The 26,233-nt window shown below is 36.3% G+C and overlaps 1 protein-coding gene across 1 annotated transcript in view; it reads left to right on the top strand.

Annotated features, from left to right (window-relative positions):
• nlgn4xa (neuroligin 4 X-linked a) overlaps positions 1-26,233 on the top strand; it is a 159,094-nt gene that overhangs the window by 25,606 nt on the left and 107,255 nt on the right. Inside the window, exon 3 of the mRNA XM_067441420.1 lies at positions 12,949-13,101. Coding sequence (XP_067297521.1) covers positions 12,949-13,101 — 153 coding nt within the window. The remainder of the gene's footprint in view (positions 1-12,948; positions 13,102-26,233) is intronic.

Below are 26,233 nucleotides of genomic sequence, written 5' to 3'. Positions count from 1 at the left end.
AATGTTAATACACAGTGCTGTATATGTAATGAGCCAAGGTCATTTACAGAAACAACGGATGCTCATTTTGCATTGGATAGAAGCAAGTTGTTGTTGTTTTTTGGTTGATTTATATTTTTGTGGTATAGACACTTTATTCTTCCCCCTCATTTACAAACCAAAATGCTCAACTAATAAGTATTGTTTTTATATTATAATAGGAAAAATCATGTTTGTAATTATCTAAAAAGTACATTTATTTATTCAATAAGCCCTAATGATTGATACCCAGTGTGTTAGAATAGTTCTACCAGATTTATATAATAATGAGTTTCCTTTCATATTTAAGCTGCTGTTTGTTCCCCAATTTATCCTCTTTACTTTTCCCCTGTTGTTGACAGTAGGAGCCAACACAGTCAAAGGCGATGATTTCACCAATAATGAGGGTGGCGAAAATAAAGGTATCGTTTTTCAATTTTTTAAAAGAAAAAAAAAGAAAAGAAAAAAAGAGAGATCCCAGCCTGAAACTTGCATGAACGCATTTTTTTTTTTTCCTGCAATGAATTCTTTAATTTAATTTAATTTAATTTAATTGAGTTCTTAACTTTTTTGGCCATTGAAGCGCACCATCATTGGACCCCTTTTTGACACCTCTTTCCTCTTTGGAGATTCCTAGCACAGAACTGAAGGGCTGTGAGAAAAGGCTAAAGTTTACCTCTGCAGAAAATTCAATAACATCCATAAAATAACACTTGTTCTAAAATAGACATTATACCTTCTCCCAGTGCTGCAAAGTGAAAGACGGTTGACGAAAGTCTGCATGCTTTTTTCTCTTCTCCGCAAAGAAATTATTAAACAGCCATTTTCCCCTCCTTTTTTTCTCAGTTTTGCTGTTGTTTTCCTTCATTGCCCGGTGAAGCATGAGCACTAACCTGTGTTGTTTTGACAGTGGAAATCTGTTCATTTGTAACTCCTGTCAGGTGCTGGGTTGAAGAAACTCTTCTCACTTTAATATTAATAGCTTGTTCTTTTGCGTCCCATTAGACTTGGACAAATAGCACTTTAAGACATGATGCATTATAAGGTGCTGAGAAAGGGAAGAGCCCTGCGAATGAAAGCAGTGAAGAATGTCGTATGCGTCTCAAAGCAACATAGAACATATGGTAATTTAATTGATCTATATTGGGCACAGGATGTGGTGTTGTCTTCAGGTTGCTCTTGACACATCTGATGAATTGCTGCAGTGGATCTCACTGTGGTTTGTGGCTGGCGAGGAGTCAGCTGTCATGATCTCTGAGTGATGTGTGCGATCATTGATTGCTGCTGTCCACACATGTTGTACTTTTTGATTGCCCTCTGATACCTGTATCAGTATGGAAGAGAGCAAACTTGTGTCCGTAGTTGCTAGCTGGGGAAATACTACAAGAAATGTTTTCGAAGATTTTTTTTTTTTGCTCTTTTTTTCCAGGGTTAGTCGGTCAATAATCTGAAAACTATTGCTCACAAATTTAGCTGAAATAGCTGTTACTCTTTCTGTGACCTGGGCAATCACATAATTTTAAAGTCTGCATGAAATCAAAATTAACAATATTTAATCAATCAATCAATCAATCAACTTTATTTATATAGAGCTTTTACAATGACAATGTTCAAAGCATCTTCACAATGTGAAACAGGACAATATTGCAACAAAATTTGATTTGGCTGTACAGTCGTTCTGGAGAAAACAGTGATGTTATCTTCCTATTTTAATTTATCATATAGCGACACTGTTGGCAGATCAGTATTATAGTTTATAGAATTAAATAAGCTAATTAATTGATTTTATTTGTATATATAGTTGCATAACTTTGCATAATCATAATTTTAGTGTCCCCAGCTGAGCAAGCCAAGCCAAATGCGACAGTGGCAAGGAACCAAAACTCCATCAGGGAATGATGGAGAAAAATAAACCTTGGGAGAAACCAGACTCAGTTGGGGTCCCAGTTCGCCTCTGGCCTATTAACACACAGTGTATGATTATTATTCTGGCAACCTTACAGGTCAGAAATCATATTAGATCGGAATATTCAAAATTTCTGGGAATCATGCAAGAGACAGGTTTATTTAGGATGGTGCGTCGATTACATAATTATGAGTATGAATATTTGAAAGATCGGAATTATTGTGCCGGAGACAGGTTTATTTAGGATGACGTGCCGGTGATTCAAATTCAAAGGAGACACCAATTGACACGGACTCAGCAGACACTCCAGGATGAGCTGGTCATGTCCATGTGCAGGTCCACCATCCACTCCAGACACGGCCTGGATCCATTTATTTTGTTAGCACATATTAAAGGTCTTAGGGTGAACAATTAATCCATGCAAGTTAGTAAACAGAAAAAAAAAAATTTGTCGCGGTAATATTTAATCGAAATTTGAAAAGTAACTTTCGGTCTGGAAGTTTTGCCGTATACATTCCACGACATTGCACACTCGTGAGATCCGCCTGGGTTCCACACAATATTTGAGAAAAATTACAAAATGTACTTTTCACGCAGTTAGGTGTTAACTTAAAGTTCACCCAAAAATGAAATTTCTATGATAATTAATTCACCATTCTAAACCTGACTACAGGAAAACAATCACAATCATCTGGTTAGCTATCTTTGTGGGGACTCTCCAGACCTAATGTATTTTATACTAAACTGAATCACCCACTGGGATAGAAAAACATGAGCACACACACAAGCACACACGCATCCACGCACACGTGCACAGTTTACCCCGGAGTAGGACCAAAAATATGGGGACCAAAATAATGTCCCACAAGGTCAAGGATTTTAGATATTGCCATCTTTGTGGGGACAATACAATATTTTCATACAATACATAAAAAATTTTTTTGTACAAAATACAACTTTCATTATCTTGGGGGGTACATAAATGACCACATTTTCAATTTGGGGTGAACAATCCTTTTAATTTAGATGTCTGAAGACTGTGTACATGTTCTGTATAGCTTAAACAATGTTTTTAAGGAATTATGCTACCAGGCACCATAACTTCTTTAACTTCTACTAGATTGCATTATCCAGAAATATCACACCTGACTTTATTTAAAAGAAAAAGAAAACAATTAACCGTGGGTCACTGACAGATTCTGAAAGTTTAGCCAATCCGAACACGTGTTTTGTGTCTGCCAGGTATTTGTGCTACTGTTCTCCTGACCACTTTATGGCACAGTGGTATATGGTGGGGTTATAAAAGATGGTGCTTGTCTAATTCAGGCTAATTGAAAAGATTGCTCATAGCACATTTAATATAATCCAAAGAAAGAAAAAAAATCATCTGGTGAAAAATATTGAACTGGTAATTAAAGAACAATTTATACTAATAAAAATATCAACTGTATTATAAATAGCCTTGGGCTCTGGACTGAGCTATCCAGATGGGACATTAACATGCAGCTAGTTAATCTCTGTGTTTTTAAATCAGGCTACTTTAAAATGCCCCGAGTCTTGTAAGTACCTCCACCAAACGCTTCTTGTGCTGAAGAGACGAAGATGGTGTTTTCAGAAGGGCAGGATCGATGCTCTCTGTCTGTGTGAACATCTGCAGTGGCGATGAATTACTCTTCCTGGCTCCCTTGAGGTTGTACCTATGCCATAAGACTCCCTTGCAAAATCACCCTACAGCAATGCACCAGCCTCCGCAATTTCCTGCCACCTTTAAAACTCACCCAGAAAGACTTTTAAAATGCATAGAAATAAAACAGAAAGCTGTTCTATCTGTCTGTAGTCCTGTTAAAAGGATGACACTCTTTAGACTCTTTAAAGAAAAAAGCTTTCATTTAGAAATGAATGAGTGAAAGAATATCGCTTGTCAACCATGCCTTAATTGGTTAACATGCATGGGCTCTGAATTGAGGGCCTACGGCATTACTTTAACAGCTTTATTAAAGGTTGATGTTGAAAGCTTACATTTGAGACCCAGTAGCAGTACATGAATATCAAATACAGTACATGTCCAGAAGCCACAGTTGACTTCAGCTTGATGTGAGGCCAATAATCGGCATACAATTGCCTCTAATGATATTTTACAGCCATGTTTTCGCTTGCGTGTCTACCCTGTATTGGTGTGCGTTACAAATCTGTGTTACAGCTGAACAGACTGACTGAACAGCTCAGCACTGTACAGACTGCATGGTCATTAACAGCTATCTTTCCCTACTAACACTTGACTAGATTATCCAGAAATAAAGATTATGTCTTTATTTTCTTACCTTTCGAGAACTGTATGTCTTTGCTTATTAGTTGTTGTTTTTTAAATGCTAGTAAAGTAATATGTGTGCTTATATTTTATTCATAATTATAGTTCATTAAGAGTTTGGTGTTAGTTCAGAACGTTTTTATTCTTTAAGTTTGATTCATTTTCACATTAAATTGACAGTAATAACATTGTTGTATCTATTATAACTTTCTTTTCATCAAATAATCCTGGGTTATGCTTTAGATTACGGCCCACAAAGTCCTGCTTAAGTAAAATACATTTACAGCATAATATTCTGTAATTATAGTGTACTTGTAAATATACGTCTAGGTATAAGAGAACAATATGTAAAGTTTGGGGAATAAAGGGGTGCCAAGCAGGAAAATTAACAAATGATTTATATTGTATTTTAAAACTATAGAGGTACTTATTCTACCATTATGATAGGCAACAATCTTACATTTGGGAGTAATTTAGCAAGAACATACACCATATATATTTTTGTCATAATAGAGTACCTTTACATAAATTATTTTTGCTTACACTTTAATTTAAGTTGTCATTGTTACAGTGTAATTATATATTTAAGTACTTTGTAATATTAAGTAACTGCATGTTCTTAGGCAAGGCAACATAATTTTCTGTTATTACTATGTAACAAGGACATTGTAAAATAAAGTGTTAAAATATGTTTTTAATGATAGGGTACCTATCAGTGCATTTATACAGTATTTTGTTTTAGTTTGGGCTTCTGTGTTTCAAGTCAAGTAAAACTAAAACTATTGCACAACTATATCATGTTTTGGGTAAAACTGGGTAAATACATATACTTTTATTCCATGTAGTTGCAGGATAAGCGGTGCTAGTAACCCTCTTGTTCCATTAAGTTACAGGGTAAGTGTGATATATGCGGGCTGCAAATTAAAGTGCCGCTTGTTACCCACTTGTTTATGAAGTTAATCTTAAATAATCTTAAATAACTGACTTTGAAACCTTTATTTGGAAAAGCAATTTAATAGATTTGTTTTTACTAATATATATATATATATATATATATATATATATATATATATATATATATATATATATATATATATATATATATATATATATATATAAATACTAAAGTCCTGACAGAAAGTAGGGCCTAACATGTTTTGTTGTTGTTGTTGTTGTTTCTTTTGCTTGGCTTCTTCCTCCTCGTGTTCCTCTTCATGAATTTTTTTCTCTGATGAATCCCACTTTAGCTTTAGCTATTCTTTAGCTATTCTGTATTAGATATACAGTACACCAAGAAATGTACTCATAATTCACTCACCAACCAGCGTGTGCATTGAAGTTGAGTTCACGTTTGACATAAACATATAAGCACGTTGTGTAGCTGTGAAACTCATGCGAGAACTGTCTTCTCTGTCCTCTTTTTTGTTTTGTTTCTCATTGTTATTATCTGTTATTTGTTTATTTTGTTGTGAGCATTAATCAAAAAAATGATGGTAACCGTGACTTTGTGCAATTTTCTCTTCACGCTTACTTTGCGCTTAACGTTGCGTTTACTTCAAGCTTGAACTCAACCATGGAACTCAAAACCCTCTCTTGCATAAGCAGGTGGCAGTTGGTCTTTTAAGAATCCATTAGCTAAAACTTTGGTGCTTTCGATGGGCGCTACTTTTTACTTTCTGGCAGGACTTTAGCATTTTGAATTAAATGAAATGTTGATTTAAAATGAATGAAATAAGTGAATTGATTTGAAACAAGTTTATTCACATATTAGGGTTTCTAAGTGATATCAGATTGTATGTATGTATTTTTATTGTACTTACCTTGTAACTTCATGGAACAAGAGGGTAACAAGCACCACTTTATTTTACACTTTGCAGATGGCACACTTCCCCTCTGACTTAATAGAACAAGAGGGTAACAAGCACCACTTACACTGTAACTACATGGAACTACATTAGTATATTTCCCATAGTATTTAAACTGTACATTACATACATTACTGTATATAAATGCACTATGGCCCCTGAGGTAATAAAAGAGCATAATCTAGCTATATATTGATTACATGATGTACAAAATTATTTCCTAAAGATATACTCTAAATTTGTTTTACTTACGCAGTACCTTGCAGACTGTAATCTTAAGTGGAATCCTTAAAATGAATACCAGTTTCCACAAAAACATTAAGTATCACAAATAATTTCAGAATGTAACAATGGAAACTGAAATAATAGCTGCTGAAAATTCAGCTTTTCTATCAATGGACTTTAGAATAATTATAAAGACAATAGATAAACTATAAACTAGTGGTGTTCTGGCGACAAGGTCATAGGTGGCCAAAGCTCATTGATGCGCGTGGGAGCGAAAGCTGGCCCTTGTGGTCCGATCAAACCGATGAGCTACTGCAGCTCAAATTGATCAAGAAGTTGAGCAACAAATTGTGCCAGAAGTGCCAACAGTTTAGACGTGAGCATCAACTGGACCAGGGAGCAATGGAAGAAGGTGGCCTGGTCTGACAAATCACGTTTTATTTTACATCATGTGGATGGCCGGGTGCATGTGTGTTGCATACCTGGGGAACACATGGCACCAGGATGCACTATGGGAAAAATAAGCATTGTGGTAGACCATGTACACACTTTCATGGAATTCCCTGGTGGCTGTGGCCTCTTTCAGCAGAATAATGTGCCCTGCCACAAAGCAAAAATGTTTCAGGAACGTTGCAACTTACAGGACTTAAAGGATCATCTGCTAAATCTTGGTGCCAGTTACCACAGAACACCTTTAGGGTTGATCTTTAGGGTATACACACACACACATGCCTGATCGGTGTGTAACTTCTGTTTATAGTGTTTTTGTGTCCATTTTGAAGCCTGAAAGCTCTGTAAAAGCTTTGTGGAAAAGAGTGGATAGTACATTCCGCTAAATCTCACATTATGTGTCGCACAGAAGTCATACAGGTTTAGGAAGACATGAGGGTGAGTAAATGATGACAGAATTTTCATTTTTGGGTGAACTATTTCTTTAATAAGAACTGTTGAGTCTAATGAAGAATTCAGCTCTTTCTCTCTCTTTCTTGCTCTGGATAAAGATGAGTAATGTGTGCAGTGCCGTGCAGCACATGAGGGAATATATTATCCTCCTCGGCCTGTCCTGGCAATGATGAATGTCCAGAGTGTGTGCACTGCGGAGTCACCCCCACTCACTCTCTCCTTTCGTTCCTTACTCCCTCCCCTTTCTCTCTGTCTCACTGAGACTCTTGCACTCTCTCTATCTTTTCCTTTTATTTTATTTCTGTCTTTTATGTTTTTCCATTCTCTTTATGTACCTCTCCTTGTCACAGCACAGTTCCATGGATAAAACAAGTAAGGGAACTTTTATAATGTCTATGCGGTGAAATTCTGGCCTGAATCCTGTCAGAGTGGATGCCTATAAAAGGGCCAAACACACAGAAAATGTTCTATGCATTTACCTGGGCTAAACATGTTCTAGAAGCAAAGCTATGCACATACACTTTGGGGGGAAGGTGGCCAAAAAAAAAGAAAAGAAAAGAAAAAGGAAGGCCACCCCTCTTATAATTATTTATGGAAAGTAAAGTTACATATGGTTCATCAACATTTAATTAATTAGATTATTTAACACTATACATCGTATACCAATTAAATTAAATCACTATTTGCAAAATCCATTTACACTGCAACAGTTATTAGATTAATGTGTCATAACATTTTGAATATCAAAATATGAAAGTGTCTTTATGAATGGGTCATTGAATCATTAACTCACCTGTTCAAAATGGTGAATTGCAGGGACGAAATGCAGCTGTGTATTGCTGGTAGACACACCATTTCTTTATTTGGAACTATTCTTGTTGACAAAAATAGAGCAAAACCAGTCAAAATTGACAACGTTGTGTCTGAAAATAGTCAGTTCATATAATCAGCTTATTGTTTACTGAACTGACGATTAATATCACATTTTGCAATTATGCTGATAGGCTATTCGAGAAAATTGCAGTTTTGCTTGTGTGATATTGCTAACTACATTATGTTACACACACAAAATACTGATGGAAGGGCATATCTTGAATTTATAAGGATTTCATTTTATTAATTTCTGTGGCAATTTCAAACTTGAACAATGCAATTTTACATGAATGTCAGACTAGCTTGCTTGTTAAGCTTAACAAGTTAAGCTGGCTGTACTGAGATGTTTAATACTAGCCCCAAACAGCGACGAAGGCAAACATGATTTGTACCCTGGCTGTCACCAATACAGACAGGTCTGGGAGACATGGATGCGGCTCGTCTGCTCTGCAGAGTGCTTTGGTGTCTGTGACGGGGGATGTCGGAGAATAGGAGCGGATTATGCTGTCTTGGAGAATTATTAAGAATACGTTTTTACACAGTTAGAATAGATTGAGAATTGATGCAACATGCATATTTGTGGAAAAAGAGTGCAAAAGGGGCACTTAGTTAGAGGCCCTGAAAAAAAAGTATGTGTTGTCACAGGGGATTGACCCTAAGGTACAAAAGTGAAATATATACCCGTAAATGGTATATATTAGTACTTTAAAAGGTACACATCAGTACTTTAAGAGTGGGTATTAGTATCTTAAAGATACATATTCATACCTTTTTGCTTTTGTACCTTAGGGTCACCTTAATACCAGTGTCAGCAACGTACCTTTTTTTTCTGAGCACCATTTAAGTTAGTGCACAATGTCTTGCCAGTTTCTCATGAGTTATGTCATGGTTCTCAAACGTCGCAAGTTAATGTCGTCAGGTTTTAGCACACATCATTACTTACAGTTAGTATGAGAGTGACAGATGATCCTTGCACAGCTTTATCCATGGGGCACCAGCTAAGTTATTTCAAATGAACAGTAATGAGCAATCAAGGAGACTTGTTTAATAAATACAAATGATGTAAATTGGAGGGACCTGTCAGCTATGGAAGCGTGTTTCCGACACGAAAAAACCCAGAACCCCCCCCCCCCCCCCCCCCCCCGATTATTTCCACATTTTTTAAGTCTAGCTTTTTTCCTCACAATTGTGAGTTATAAACTCAGAATTCTTATGTATTTTTTATTTTTTTTCTTAGAAGTTATAAACTTGAAATTGCGAGTTGTAGAGTCAGAATTGCAAGTTTAAACCTTGCATGTTCTCTGCAAGTAATCTGATGTTACAAATCTGTCAGATTGGTAAACTGACTTCGGAAGCTTGTTTCCGCCACTGAATACACAATAAAAAAGCTATTTCACAGCTGTGATAAAAGTATGCAAACATCACTAGCATTGCGAGCATCACTATGGGAAGCAGAAAGTGTCCAGCTTGAAGTCTTCGTTTTCGGCTCCTCCCCGACTGCAAGCGACAACTCTCGCCAATCGGTTACATCAAGCCAAAGTCGAACGCACCTAACATAACACATTAAAAACAAGAAGGCACATGACAGAATCACACGAGGAGCAAGGGAAACGCATGGGGAAACTTCAAAACAAAAGACATGAAAACATAGACATGAAACAAAAGCACTATATATAGTGAGGTGAATCTAAGTGAAAAAAAAAAAAACGTATTCCACATTAAACAAATAAATTATATTTATTGGATATTTACTGACATATGCTATCCAACCTCTAGGTCCATACTAGGATTAGTTGTAAGATTTCTTTATGAATTTTGAAGCTTGAATTTTTTTTGAATCACAGTAAAAAAATTAATAAATAAAACAACTAAAATCTGAACATTTTCATGAAGTAAAACATGTATGAAATGATTAGCTTTTTATTAGACATCTCATATAGATTGTCATGAGAATGCAAAAGTGTTACTCAGACTACCCACTGCAGAAGTCTGAAGTCTATGGGTTTAAATCCTAAATGGACTGATCAAATGAATACTTTGATGTACCGTAAGCTACTGCCAAATGTATAAATAAATGAAATAATGGAATTGAAGTTCAGCTTTTAAAAATGATACACTCGGTTCCATTCCACTGCGTCTGCAGTACCTGTTTTTTTAATGCGAGAACTCTGAACGGCCCGCAACTCTGTCCTCTTCATCATTCCCAAGAGCCCAAATGTTTGCCAACTTTGCAAATTTTCAAAGCCAGTTGAGCTTCAACACACCTGGGATGCAAAATGTGCATAGATGTGCTGCCTTATCTAATATGTCGCCTTGATCTACGAGTTTTGCTGCGAAGAGCCTTAAGATGTGTATCGGCATCTACTCTAGACAAGTTCATGGCAGCACTTCACTCTCGTAATGTGTTTCTGGATTGTTCTCCTTCCAATAGCTGTGGTGATGAATGATTTAAATTGTTTTCTTGGAAAGTGCCCCATCAAATCAGTACCTAAACTACTTCTCTTGGGTGAAGTTTGTCGGTTAAGATTCTCCATAATAGAGGTTTTCAATTTTGTGGGTGGTATGCTTTTCCAGCGTTGGTAGTAATGGGTACGCTTGTGATTCGTGTGTCTGGATAGGTATTCCTATAGACCAGCGTAGAAGGGTAAAACAACACAATGCTTGTGTAACATCTCCACTAAACTAGAAGCCTGTGCGCAGCTATTAGTCTGCCTGGTTGAGAGGCAGAATGTTAGACAGGAGGTTCTGGCCTTGCTGATGGTCCAGCGCAATAAAGGCGATGTGACGCTGAAAGTTGTACACCAGCAAAGAGCTGCAAAATAGATGCACTCGCATTAGTGCACTGCCTGGCGCCCACTCAGAACCCGACCGAGATTAATCACCTGTCACGACGGGTTGTTTTCCACCTCTCCCTCTCTTTCTCGCTCTCTCACTGTTTCCCTCTCTCTCATTCTCTCTGTTTTTCTTTGCGGGGAGAACGATACACAGACTTGCCGTTAATTTTGCTCGCCTGCCCACAGGCGCTGCAGAATTGTGCCAGCTCTGCAGCAGACCAAGCTGTGTGTGTGTGTGTCTGTGTGTGAGTGGGATTGTGTTTGTGTATATGTATATGTGTTTGTGTTTGTACACCACCTCCATGCAGTTAATGAAGCCGTATGCAACAGAAACCAATAATCAAAGTACAGTGAGGTGACTTTGGCTGAATACCAATTACTCAGGGTCTTAACGCCGTCCCCTGCTGGACTCCACTCCAGTCTGAGAAGCCAACAAGGGCGTTTCTAATGCAGATATACCACTCCCACTGAGAGGAGGCTGTTTTCAGTGAGTATGTTTACTGAGGTGGATGCAAACAGACACAGGCACACATACCGAATGTCATAACCCCTTTTTGATGCCATTAGCTCTCATTCCATCAGCAGTTTCGAGCGGGCTGAGGAAGCTATCTGATGAAAGATTAGTATAGTATACACATTGCTGTAATAACCATCATTGCAAACCACAGAGCATTTGAACACACTTAATTAAAGATGCTCACTGATTATTCACCCTCAAAAAACTCTGTTAAGGCTTGTTTGTGACAAGTAATTTTGGTAACATTTTATTTTGATGGTCCTCTTTAGACATTTTACAAACTATAAGGCCGAAGACACACTGCAAGTGTGGCGTGAGCGTGGCGTTTCTGCTACGTGTCAGCCGCGTGGCGTTTTCTGTGTCTTTGCACAACAGAAGTGTGTCTGACATGGCGCTGCTGCTGCTAGGTGCAATATTTCGAAATCGATAATTATGTTTTTTTTTTATTACGATTAGGCCTTCATCTGCATTCATGTTAACCTAGAGACTTAAAATATCAAAATGTAATTTATTAATATGCATTAATGTTAAAAGGAAATATAAACATATCTTACTATTCTATTTTGACTGGAAACCCTTCCGACACGTTTGCATGTCGTGTGAAAAATAGGCCTCGGTTCTATTTCTAGCACGCACAAGTTTTCGCTTGTGTCACGCAGGCAGTGTGCAAGCTCTAACCTGTTAACATGGGAGCCGAATATATATATATATATATATATATATATAGACTTTTCCATTTGATCATAATGATTATCATGATGATAATGTTTTACATCAACATCAACTCCTGGGACATAGATGTGGCCTATAGCTGACAATAAACATATTTCTTTTTGTTGTTTACAATTTCCATTTTTATACAATCATTGAAATTAATGTTCAGCTTATGCAGTAAGCGCACTCGTCTAGAAGCACTCAGTGATTTTTAATGTGACTAAACACAGGGACACATCTGCTTCTACATTATCTGGCCTGTTCCAAGACCATTAGATATCTTATGTGAAAAATCTATAGTCTGGTAAGCCTGCTTGCAATTTGTGAATTTGTATCAAAGGCTTCCTCATCCTAGGGCTTCATGTCTCTTGTTTTATAATCAGCCTCCTACACGTGTACTAATCAGGGGCTTTAATCAGAACAAGAGTACCTCACAAATAACCAACTCATCTGCAGCAATTACGGACTTCCCTGTGCATGAGCCACATCTTGAGGTGAATCTTGCTGAGGTGGGATTAGTTTAAATGAAAATGCAGCTTGGTAATGGTATAAAGAAGCTATTTAATTTGAGATATTTGTCTGATCTTCTCATTTGGGATTTTGCTATTGGATTTTCTTGTCAAAGTATAAAACCTAATGTGTTCTACTGATGTATGTTTACTGGGGGGAAACTGGCAGTACTTTTGTCAGACCAAGTTGGAAATACCTGGTTGTACAGTCATCCCACAGATATAAAATGTGTAACAGTATGTTTAGATTATTTTTTTCTTTCTTCCTTCTTGTAGACATCCATGATGAGAATGGGCTGAGACCTGTCATGGTGTACATCCATGGTGGATCCTACATGGAAGGAACGGGGAATATGATTGACGGCAGCATTCTGGCCAGCTATGGAAATGTCATCGTGGTGACCCTGAATTATAGGCTAGGAGTGCTGGGTAAGTCATTCGTTTTTCATTAAATGGTGGATGGTTTTGATTACAGAATATCTTGCTGACCTCTTGTTTTATATTCAGCCTCCTACATGTGTAATAAAGATATACACATGTATCAAAGAGGCTCATGATCTTGGAATAGCTGAGGGTCATAGGCTTAAAAGCCACAGCATTTAAAATGAATATCTGGACTGTTGTGTTATAGTTTTTTGTTTAATTCAGTTAATGATCAAGCTTCGGATCATAGCCTTCAGCTATGGTCAAGTTCTTGCATATTTTGTTATGTGCTTTTAATTATTGTATTTCTGGGGCCTATACCATAAAACCGGTTTAGCTGGTAAGCCAGATATGTTTAAGCTTAGTTTGTGCCAATCCTGGGTTTCAGGTACCATTAAAGTGGTTTGGCTTTTAGCTGTGTTTTCATCGCCATAATAACTTACACTCACTCCATGGTTCTGAATACGAGATGTCAAACTGAAATTGGACCAGCTGTAGATCAGCTGTGAGCAAAGTGACACACTTCTAAAACAATAAGTCACTACCCCTTTTTCTACTACAAATTAAAGGTCATTCCATAGCAAATGGTTTTTTAAAGACTAAAGCGTCTGGGCTTGGTAACAATGCTTATTTATAATAATAATAATAATAATTTTGAATGATTTAGATATAATTTATGTAATTATTATACCCTTAATCAATTACACGTTTATCATTTTAGCTAATCATTCATTAATAGGCACTTTGTTAAAATATATATAAATAGTCTATATAAAATCATACAAATATGCTTTAAAATCAGTAAATAAATATATTAAAAAAGAAGCTTATTCTGAGCTTGGTCTATTCTCTCTATATATATCAACTAAACTAACTTCATAACTTGTACTTGCATTGACGTATAATATTTTATCTTTAAGTGAATAAGTGGATTAAGTATCTTAATCTCTTTAATAGACAGTTCTTTTTTTCTTGCTATGTACATTTGTTTAAATTCGTAATATTTTTCAATCATGTAATATTCTCCAGAAGAGAGAAATTAATCTCACTACTTCTCTCACGAAAAGGGAATCTCACTTCCACTGATCCAGAGCGTGTGATTGGCTGTTCACTACTGATGTCACAGCTAAACTCCTAAACTCAGGATCAAAGCCTGAGTTGACAGAGAAAGCCTGAATACATTGGTTTGGTTTTTTCAACTCTAACCTAATCCCGTAACCCTGAGTTTGTTAAACTACCATCATGGTGCAGGCCCCTGTTTTACTTAATTTATTTTTACTTCAGTTTTAGTTGTAGTACATTTAGTAAAATAACTAAACTTATTATAAAGTTATACATTCAGGCAACATTTCAAATTTGAAAATGTCAGCTTTATTTTAATAAACATGAGTTATTATTTTTTTTATAACTGACATCATGAACCTAATTATCTCCCAAAAGTAGGGGAGGACAAATTTAATACTTACATAAGATGGTAAATATTTAAACATTTGTGCTGTCTAAAATTTAAGGTAACACTTTATAATAGCTGCACGCTATTAATCATTAGTTAAAGCATTAATAAGTATTCGAATAGCATTAATCAACGTTAATAATCAAGTTATAAATACAGGTGTAAATGCTTTATTTTTGATTTATAAGCATATATATTGTGTTTAATGATTGTATTTTCATACTTTATTAATTATACATTTAGAATTTCTAAATTAGGTATTACATTATTTACAAGTGGATCATGCAATCATTTAGAAGGTATAGTAAGTACATGATTAATACAATATTTAAATGTACATTTATAAATATTATTGAGAATTAGAAATAAAGAAGAAATAAAGGTAAAGTTACTCAGTGTCTTAATAAATGCATTATTAACATGTATTCCTACTCATGATTAATTCAGGTAGTTAAAAAATAAATAAAGCAGCTGTCAGTAACTTTTTTTTTGAGCTCATCTAAAATGTGAGGACTATTAAAGCTTTTACAAAAGAGATTTAAAGGCTCAGTCATCTTCTGTTTTCTAACATTTTAAAGTTAGTACTGAGGTAGTTTTGATACTGTGGAATATTTTATTATATTATTATTGTTTTATACAAATTGTATTTGCTGTATTTTGGCACTCCTATAATTTGTGTTGACACTGGTACATTTTTATTCAGCAATTTTTTATAGCAGATTGCAGCATTATAGTTTAATTTTACTGCACAATAGGAATATCGTGAAAGTAGGAATACATGTTAATAAAGCATTTATTAACACACTGAACAACTATTACCATTTGTCTAAATAATATGTACAAAAGTTTATTAATCATTTACTTACACTTTCTAAATGATTTAGAAATGACAAATGATTCATTAATAAATTACACAAATTAAATTATTAAATACATAATATATACGTTTATGAATCAAGAGCATTGTTAGCTGTATATTAAACTGCATACTAATGTCTATTAGTTCTTTATTAATGATGAATTGACTATTTTGCTAATGCTTAACTAATGATTCATAGCATGAATTTTAAAAGTCCACATTGGATTTTACACTGCTCTTTCATCTTTCATTGCAAGAGATATATATATATATATATATACCTCAGTAGGATGTAGAATGATTAAAGGATTTGGTGGGTAAATATTAAAAAGAGATCATTCACAGTCTTCCACTTTAGCTGTTCTTACAATTCGTTATCAGCTACAGCTCTCTGTGAGGCTGGTTATATTTAGATGTGTTGGAGCCATGGGGAAAAGGTATAGGCCTTCTGTAAAAGTATGCACTGCAGGAAAAAGACAGTAGTTGGGGGAAGCGAGGAAAAAAGTGGCAGAGAGACCGAGGACAGGATCGAGAGAGTGCAAGCGAGGCCTTTGTTAAACGTGTCTCTGCTTTTCTGCCTGACATCGCTCAGCATGAAGGTGATGGAGATAGTCAAAAGTGTCTGGCTGTCTCTCTTTACGGTGAGCAGTTTGATGCGTGGTGGCAGTGAAAAGCAGAGCCCAGATGGAGGGCAATGTGAGACTGGAACACTTTCCCAAGCATATAAAATTGCAGGATTGTATACGTTTTGTGACCTCCTCTTTAGAGAGCGAGAGCTCTTTCTCCACGACAAAAGTAGTACTTTAACACCTCTGAGGTATCTTGGTGGTAGTGTGTGTGTGTGTGTGTGTGTGTGTGTGTGTGTGTGTGTGTGTGTGTGTGTGTGTGTGTGTGTGGCACTGCACAGACTGCTGTCTAGTTGGCCCATGCCCAGTATGCCACATTTCTTCTCAGCTGTTTTTAGACCTAGTGTTGTAACGGCTTTATCCAGCTTTTAGACACATGTTCACTGATTAGCTAAGGGTGAGAGGAGCATTCCAGTGTGAAAATACTATTTCCCACGCACTCCTATCTGGAATTAGCTTGTTGGAGATTAAAAATTCCTGCTGAACATATGTAGACATATTTTAGACAGGTGAGTAAAAATTGCTTCTGAATATACGTGGACATATTTGAGAAAGGTGAGTAAAAATTGCTCCTGAATATATGTAGACATATTTTAGACAGGTGAGTAAAAATTTCTCCTGAATATATGTAGACATATTTGAGACAGGTGAGTAAAAATTGCTGCTGAACATATGTAGACATATTTTAGATAGATTCACTGACAATGTGGTATGCATAACAGGGTTGTTAGTGTGATAATAATGTGGAAATTATTACGACTGCATGGGTATTCATTTATAATTATTTTGTATAGGTTACATGGGTATGCATGTGTGCGGATGTGCATTTTTTTTCGGACAAATTTGCATCTGTAACTGTGTGCTTTCATAGTAATTGCACCATCTGCAGTGGGGCACATGTGGCCTGCCGATGATCCAGTGGAGGCTGTTAGAATAAACTGGGATGTGTCACTGGCACATGACTCTCTCTACTGCTGATGTGTTTCATAATACAGCAAAATGGGTCTGTTTCTGCACTTAAACATCATCACAGTGCACCGTATAATTCTAATTTGGCAAAAAGAGGTATTTAAGTATGCAGCTCTAAATGAAGAATCATAATGGCTATGGTCACACAGCAGCATAAGACAGTTGTCCGTTGTTTTCAGGTCCTAATATAGTTATGTCCACACATAATTTGGCTATGGATTAATATAAAAATATATTAGGATATTGGATATAATTCAAATATCGACTATCTGATGACAGAATTTTCATCTAGCTGAACTATTACTATTGTATTGCATTGTCTACCAAATATATAGAACATACCAAAATATCAATGTTATCATCATTTATTCACCATCATGTTTTGTTGACCACTGACTTCCACTGCATGAAAAAAAGCACAGAGACATGTTTCAAAATATCTTATTTTATTTTCCACTGAAGAGAGAAAGTCACACAGGTACGGAAAGACATGAGGTTAAGTAAATTAGGACAGAATTGTCTTATTTTGTAAGAATTGTCTGACTCTTGTAATAAAATGTATGAATTAGGTTTTATTTAATTCTATAAACTATAATACGGATATGCCAACATTGTCGCTATATGATAAATTAAAATAAGCTGATAACATCACTGTTTTCTCCAGAACGACTGTACAGCCAAATCTAATTTTGTTGCAATATTATCCTGTTTAACACTGTGAAGATGCTTTGACACAGTCGTGATTGTAAAAGCGCTATATAAATAAAGTTGATTGATTGATTGATTGATTGATTGATCTTGTTTTGGCCCTCACTTTAATAATTAGCATTATCAAAGCTGTTAGCTAAGTAATTGAAAACACAAAAGGTGAAATATTTATTTTGACATATTTAGCTTGGATAATGTAATAAAACATTTAAAATACATGAACAGATTTCCATATTTAGGAATAAATAAACTATAAAACAAATTAAAGCAGCAGTAACAGCATAAACGTATAATTTCTAATCAGAAATAGCCCCTCTCACAGCCATGTGCTCCTGTGTGGTACTGTGTGGTCTGCTGTCTATTGAAATCTGAAAATAAAATGCTACCACATGGGTCCCTATTTCCTATTACTGACAAGCTGTAGCAGTTTTGCTTGGTTCATAAAAAAGTTGATTGAATAAATTTAAATAAATTCCCAAAAATGAAAATCCGGTCATTAATTACACTCCCTCATGTCGTTCCAAACCCACGAGAATTTCCTTCATGTTCAGAACACAAATGGAGATATTTTTACATAAATATGAGAGCTTTTTGACCCTCCATTGACAGCTATGCAACTACCACTTTGACACTTCATAATGTTCATAAAGAGATCCTAAAACTAATCCATATTTGAATTGAGTGGTTTAGTCAAAATTTGATGTAGTGACATGGTCATTTTATATGATGACCAGATTAAACATTGATATAAACATTGAACAGTGAACATAAAAGGAAGTTCAACCAGACGCTCGAGAACCAACCTCTTGCGGATGCTCATACCTCAATGGTTCTTGCAGAATGATTGTGTATTGTGTATCTCTCAATACCCTTCTGAGCTGTATTCCTCACAATCTGGACGGGACAATCACGTCGTGTATAGAGTCGGCGGGCTGGGGCCATAATGACGACGGCCGAGTTGCGTTTGCGTGCTTCTAGTAAACACAGAAACTGGCGAACGGCGGCGGTCTTTCGAATCAGCTTTGACTGCGATTCTGGAAGACTTAGAGTAAAGCTTTTCTCTGAGAAAAGAACAAAGAACGGCACTGAAGTCATTCTTAAAAAGGGAAGATGTGTTCGGAGTTTATCCGACCGGATACGGTGAATGTTTAATCTATCAACAAGCTCTGTTTCACCTTCGTTGCTCTGGTTGGTTGTAGCGCTATCCTATCGCGGTGCAGAGAGTTTGAAAGACAACCGTTTATCCCGCCCCTCGGATTGAGCCCTGTCTATGGTGAGTTTCCAGACCAAACATCTTGATGTGGGTCTGGCTTGTCAGGCTAGCTCCAGAGCACTTCTGGACCTCAGATTGGGGCGAAGGTTTATCTTCCGACAGGACAATGATCCTAAGCACACAGCCAAGATAAAATAGGAGGGGCTACTGTACAACTCTGTGAATGTCCATAAATGGCCCCAACCAGAGGCCAGACTTTAACCCGATTTTACATTTCTGGAGATATCTGAAAATTGCTGTGCACCGACACTCCAAACCCATTCCAAACAGATTTTTTTTTTTTAAATTTCATTTTACTAAACTGTCTCCTTACCTTAGCCCCGTTCACAACAGTTAGCTTGTGAAATGTATTATAATTAGAGTGGTATGGTGGATTTCCCCATTCAAGCATGAAATTCAAAGTCTTGTCATGTCCGTATACATAAAAAAAAAAGTCTGGCTAGTAGTATTAGACAAATGAGGAGCTTGTTCTTCAGCGGATCATGTGCATCCTTTTTTCACAGCAGCTGGAATTAAACGTATCACGTGCAGATGAAACGCCACAAATAACTGCAATAGCAGGTTTCAAACAGAGACGGCGACACAGAGGCAAAACTTACAGACTGCAGCTTTATTTTTTTCTTTCTTATCATTCTTTTTGTATCTATTTATGTTATAAATGTTATATATTGTATAATCATGTTATAGCCTGTATATTGTAGTACTAGACAAAAGGGTTTCACATAATTATATCTTTTTGGTAATTAGAAAGGAGTAAATTATTTTAGGAGCGTGTGCCTGCCTCTCTCTCTCTCTCTCTCTCTGTGTGTGTGGTACTATTATTATTAAATCGTATTGTGGTGATTGTGTTCAATAAGAAGCTAGTTTCTTACAACTAGTGTCACTACTGTTGCAAACATTATGAATGACTATAAGTATGCACAGGACAATTTGAGATTTCTCTTGGTAAATACTGCAGTCGTGCAACAATTGTGACGCCGGTGAATGTAGCCAATCAGATTAAAGCTGTACAACTGATTTCTTTCTACATCAATGAGAACCTCTTGTAGATATGAAAATCTGCTTCTTGAGATTTTTCAGTCTATAACCATAAAATTGAACTAGAGAAAGTCCAGCAGAATTGCACTTTGGCTTTTATCAAACAAGGCATTAAATATCCTTCCCAAATCACCCTCTCAGTCATTTAACAGACGGGAGCTTACACTAATAGACCCCTCTGCAGTGGGTCAATCTCTGCGGAGCCTTTATCCTATTCACTTCTGTCTCTGTCAGTATGTCTCCCACCACAGCCAGAAAGGCTCCTACAGTTTCCCAGAGGCCTGTAAATAGAGTCTCCACAGCAGGGCAAGGACAGGCACAGCCCAGGGGAGGAAGGCCGATTGGACTGAAATGGATGCATGAGAGAAGAAGTGAAAGATGAAAAGAGAGATTAGGAGCAACAGACATAGAGAAACAGACAGATTTTTGGGGTCACATTTTTAGCAATAGCAATATAATGGCACAGAAATATGAATGCGCTTGGGTGTCTGTGGGCATGTCATGCTTTCCTCAACTGCCGAAAGGCAGTTGTTTGTTGTTGTCTCGTGGTAGCTCTAATGACTTTGCTTTTCTTTTGCACAAAAACAGAGAGGAGACCTGATGTAAGGTAACACCACGATAGGTCAGTGAAAGACTGGTCCAAGTAAATATGTTAAGAGTAGACAGGAGTGAGGTATCAGAGACTATTGAGTAGATTAACGATAATAATAATTAATAATAATAATAATAATAATAATAATAATAATAATAATAATAATAATAATAATAATAATAATACTGTTTATTAAACATTAAAATGAATGGTAGTATAAGTTCAAATATAAAAACTTACATTTATAATAATAATAATAATAATAATAATAATAATAATAATAATAATAATAATGAAACATGTATTACTATCAACAAATAGTTGTAATGTGGACAAATCCATAGCAGCAAGTTTCTTTTATTTTAACTGTGGGGTAATTGGTATTTCAAAAATACTTTAGAAAAGAGTCTCAGGCCGAGGACCAAAACAAACTTGTAGCCAATCAGCAGTATGGGGTGTGTCTACTAATGACGGGAAGAAGAGAGCGTTCGGTGCACGGCTTTATTCAAAAGACACGACAGTACGGACATTATCTGAGCGATGTCACTAACAGATAAAAAAGCTAATTTGGAAGATGTCTGTGAAACAAAAGAAGGCTTACGATCAGGCCTAAGTATCAGCTTTCCAGTGCTGGAGAGAACTCAAGCACCAAAGGCCGTGGTTGCTTTATTTCTTCTCGATATACAAGTAACATTGATTTTGTTGTGTTTCACAGATTCAACATATGCTGGCTTTTGCTTGAATATGCTCATGTGCCATGTTTGCTTGTTTGTCCATTTGTCGTTCACTTCAGCGATAATAAAGAGCCATTCATTTCCAACCTGGATAAGCCTGGAGCGTCTAAGCCTCCTCGCTCCCTGTTTCAAGCATCAGATCACAGTGTGTCTGAGAAGTAAGATAATAAACTCCTAATATATGTTTTTTTTGTCCCCTTAGGTTCCTCTTTTAGTGATCGATATCCCTCTAAGCTGGTTATAATTGTAATATTTTCATTTGTTGGACTGCCGTGCTCATGCCATCGAGTTGTTCATGAGAGCGGTTTGTGTTTTTGTGACCGCTATAACTCTTTAATCTTGTCATAAGAATAATATGTTTGTTAGTTGGACTGTCGTGCCATTGAGTTTGTCATGAGAACTGTGTTTGTGTTTTTGGGATGTAATGTAAGGGATGACTTTTTCACTGAACATTCGACCTGGATCATCATAGTAACACACATTGCTTTCACTTATTGATGAAATTGTACACTCAGCTGGCACACCATAGTCATTGCCTGCAGGGTTATGTATGTGTGGGGCGGAGATATCAAAATTGGGGCGTGTTTGTTTTGGTGATTTGAAATCAACATCAGTTTCCAGACACCACTTACCCCACTTTTAGTTGTTCTAATGTTTGCATGGTAGATTGGAAGCTAATATGACACTATACTCATTTATTTTATTTTTTAAAATGTTCCCTTTATTTTATTTTAATTTACCAGTCACATTGAGACCGTAGTCTCTTTTACAAGTGAGCCCTGGAATTTCCCTGCAGACCCTTAAGTCAATGTCAAAAATTATTTTAAAATGTCAGATAATTAACTTTTGCATGATGACGAAGGTTAGTTCAGGCTGTACAATTTCCTCAACTTTCTATTTTTTCTTCTTCTTCTTCTTCTTTCTGAGTACACAATCATTTTCAAGTTAGCATAAGCGCAAAACATTTTCGAGAGAACACAGCAGCATTATTGTATTTATTGTTTTATTTATTTTAATCACAAAGGACTGGATGAATGACGAAGGAGGTTTAACTTAAGCAACTGAGGTGACTTCCTGAGGGGAGTATTCAAGCGTGACACATGAAGCACATACATCGATGGTTAACATCTTCCCATTACAGCTCAGCTCAGAACACAAACAATAAGCAAACAAGCTCCTTCGAATGGCACTGATGCCCAAGGCGGGTGAGAGAGCTGATTTGTCTGTACCAAAAGGAATAAAAACAAAACCTAATTTAAAGACTGATCAAGCCCCTGCTGACGTTTCGCTTTTAACGCATACACACCTCTAATGGCTTTTAGAAACGCAGACCTCTAGGATTTATATAAATGAACAAAATTCTCTCAGGATGAGGCAAGCCCTCTTGTAGTGATTATTCAGACATTTTGAATCATCGTGGCCCTGTGAGAGGTTCTGGCAGCTCAGATAAGGAATGCTACCTTGTTGAAATTCCTCCATTTTGTAATTTTACCTTGTAGCACATTAATCTTTCCGACATTTAATAAGCTTGCTGTATTTTTTTAAGTAAAATAATTGTCGAAAGAAATGTGGATATGGAATTAAAGTCCTTTTGTCATTAGTCATTGTTCATAAACATTTGGCTTCTACAATAGCTTTTGTCTTAAGAACCTTTAAAGAATACTGACTGAAATGTTCAGGCCCTATTCTGTTTTGATAAAGATCGGATGGCTTAGCTTCTCTTGTAGAAGGTCACTGTTGTCATATTACTGTTTAAAGCCAATATTATAATGGGCTCTGAAGTATTATTTTAATCACATTCAACAAGATAGAACAAAAATCTTCAATCTTGTTATATTTTAAAATGTAATTTATTCCTGTGATGGCAAAGCTGAATCTGAAGTCTTTATTTGATCCAGTCTTCAGTGTCACATGAACCTCCAGAAATCATTCTAATATGCTAATTTAATGCTCAAGTTCGTTTTATTACTAATGTTGGAAACAGTTGTATGGCTTAATCTTTTGATCTATCTATCTATCTATCTATCTATCTATCTATCTATCTATCTATCTATCTATCTATCCATCCATCCATCCATCCATCCATCCATCCATCCATCCATCCATCCATCCATCCTTCCATCCTTCCATCCATCCATTCATCCATCCATCCATCCATCCATCCATCCATCCATCCATCCATCCATCCATCCATTTCTTGAAGGTTTAAAGGTGTACAGGGCTTTCTATAAATTGCACAAATTCCAAATGACTACAGTTTATTGAAAATTCCTGTAGTGCACTGCTAATTTGATTCAAATTACTCATGGGTTGTTAGTGAGCCAAGTCTTACATTTTGAGTTTTGTCCAGCCCAGCAATAACTCGATCACAAACTATCAAACAAATGCTGTTTACAGACCTGCAGACATCAGTAATCATTCCTCCTCCTGTCATCTGACACTCAGATAGGTGCAGTCTGGCATCATCAGATCTCCACACAGACACACAGACACAGGGAGCTCAATTTGACCTCAGAGTGGACCTTCTTCAAGAACCAGATGTACTGGAGAGATCTGGCCTTGTTTCACCATAACTCCAGATGGCCTGGTCCCTTTGAGAGGAGGAGACCTCACTGTGTTGATTGGTTAATCCTATAAAAACTATCTGAAGTGCTGTGGATGGCAGCTTGTCGCTCAGGGATGCCGTGTGCTAGGGCACAAGAGGGCAAAGGGTTAATATGAATCTGGCTGCTGCCTCTCCGACTGGTTCAAGCCTCGTGATCATTCACGCTTATCCTGTTTTGGGCTGATGTGCCGGGGGAGAATGCGAAACTCTTTGCCCTGCACACATTCGGATGCTAATGTGTTGTTTGCTTGTTTTAAGCTGTGGTGCAGCAGTGTCACGGGATGGAGGATGTAATTGCAGAGGACATTAAATCTTGAAATTACATCTAGAGTGTTCACAAAAAAGAACTGGGGAGAAAGATAATGAGACATAATAGGAAAGGTCACATAAACATGCAATGATATGACCTTGACATGAACAATTTAGAGACATTAAATAGTTTTATTTGTGTCTGTTTTTGGGGCAAGTGCACTGGAACCGGTGAGTTAGGTTAAAGAGGGCTCTCATCTGCAAGCTACATACAGCCAGTAAAAGAATAAAATAATACAGTATATTATAAATAAAATTTTATATATATATATATATATATATATATATATATATATATATATATATATATATATATATATATATAATTTTATTTATAAAAAATAAAAAAAATCATTGAAAATTCATTGACCGCTTCGTTTGTTTGAGTGGTCAAACATTTAGTTTTGTGGCGTAAAAAGCAAGTCACTAACATAACATTATTTGGGCTTTATTACAGGCAGCAATTTTATAGATTAATTTTTCATTTTCTTATTTTGAAAGACATTCAAGCTTATATTCAGAAAAAAATGACTTAAATCAATCAAATGTGACAGTACAGTCTATACATAAGCAGTCCAACTATTTAAACTGTGATAATAATCAGGTAGAAAGGTTTCTTAAGCACCAAATCAGCATATCAGAATGATTTCTGAAGGATCATGTGACACTGAAGACTGGAGTAATGCTGCTGAAAATGCAGCTTTACATCACAGGAATAAATAACATTTTAAAAACAGAAAACGGTTACATTTTTATAATTTAAACCTGTGAGCAGACATGAAGAAACATTAATGATACATGTAATAAATTAATTAGGTGTGTCAGATCCAGACATTAAATCTTAAAGCTCCGCCCTCTTCTTGAAAAATGTCCAAGGGCACCAGCTCATTTACATTTAAAGGGATGCAAGTGTTTTTGCTCACCCTCCAAAAGTGGCAATTTTAACATGCTACAAAAATTATCTTTGGGGTATCTTGGGCGAAAACTTCACATACACACTCAAGGGACATCATAGACTTATTTTACATCCTATAAAAAAGGGGCATAACAGGTCTCCTTAAATTTTGGTTTATACTTAGATGGTTTATACTCCATGACAGTTCAAGAATAATCCTTTCATTACTACTGGATCTGCCAGATTGTTTAATTTAAAATGATTATTACTTCAAGCAGAAACTATGCAAAAAGGCATCCATTCAGGCACAATCAGTGCCTGTATTCACTTGTTTTCATTCACGCTTTCATTAACTCTGATTAGTGATGGGTGTCTGAGGATCTTCAAGTCAACTGAACTGCATCTTTAACTCAGAGATATTGTGGAGGACCCACAGTAGACGGACCCAGGAGCAGAAGAATTACTTCTAAATATAGATGACTGAACAAATTTGTTTTTACTAAAGCATCCAAGTTTTAAAAGTGCAACAAAAAGGCCAAGCTTCCAGAGAAAAATCAAAGAAATAAAAGTTGAGCAAAAGGCAAATCCAAAAACCACTACAAACTTAGTTTTCTTGGCAAGGGAAATACAAAGCATAGTAAGCTCAAGACAGAATACAACTGAAAGAAAGAGGCATGCTTAAATAGGCCAACACAAACAAGCTAATGAACCCCACAGGTGTGAGAAATCAAATACTAATGAGTGGCAACAATGAACCTTGCATAAGCTGAGGCCACCTAGTGGCTGGGAGAGTCATTATTGTTTGGCACCAACTAAAGGCAGGAAGAGTCATTACAGCTAGAGCCTTACACTCTCTCAGTTGGGGACACTAAAATTTCAACTAAATATCCAAATAAATGTAATTACTAAACTAAATTAACTATATCAACTAAATTACTGATCTGCCCTCGTCTTTGCTATATGATAATTGAAATGAGCTGATAACATCACGGTTTTCTCATAAGACCGACTGTACAGCAGAATCAAATTCCATTGCATTAGTTTCCTGTTAACACTGTGAAGCTGCTTTGAAACAAT

The sequence above is a fragment of the Pseudorasbora parva genome, chromosome 4, assembly GCF_024679245.1.
Source record: "Pseudorasbora parva isolate DD20220531a chromosome 4, ASM2467924v1, whole genome shotgun sequence".
NCBI classification, from domain to species: Eukaryota; Metazoa; Chordata; class Actinopteri; order Cypriniformes; family Gobionidae; genus Pseudorasbora; species Pseudorasbora parva.
This window is presented reverse-complemented; position numbering and strand designations above follow the sequence as displayed.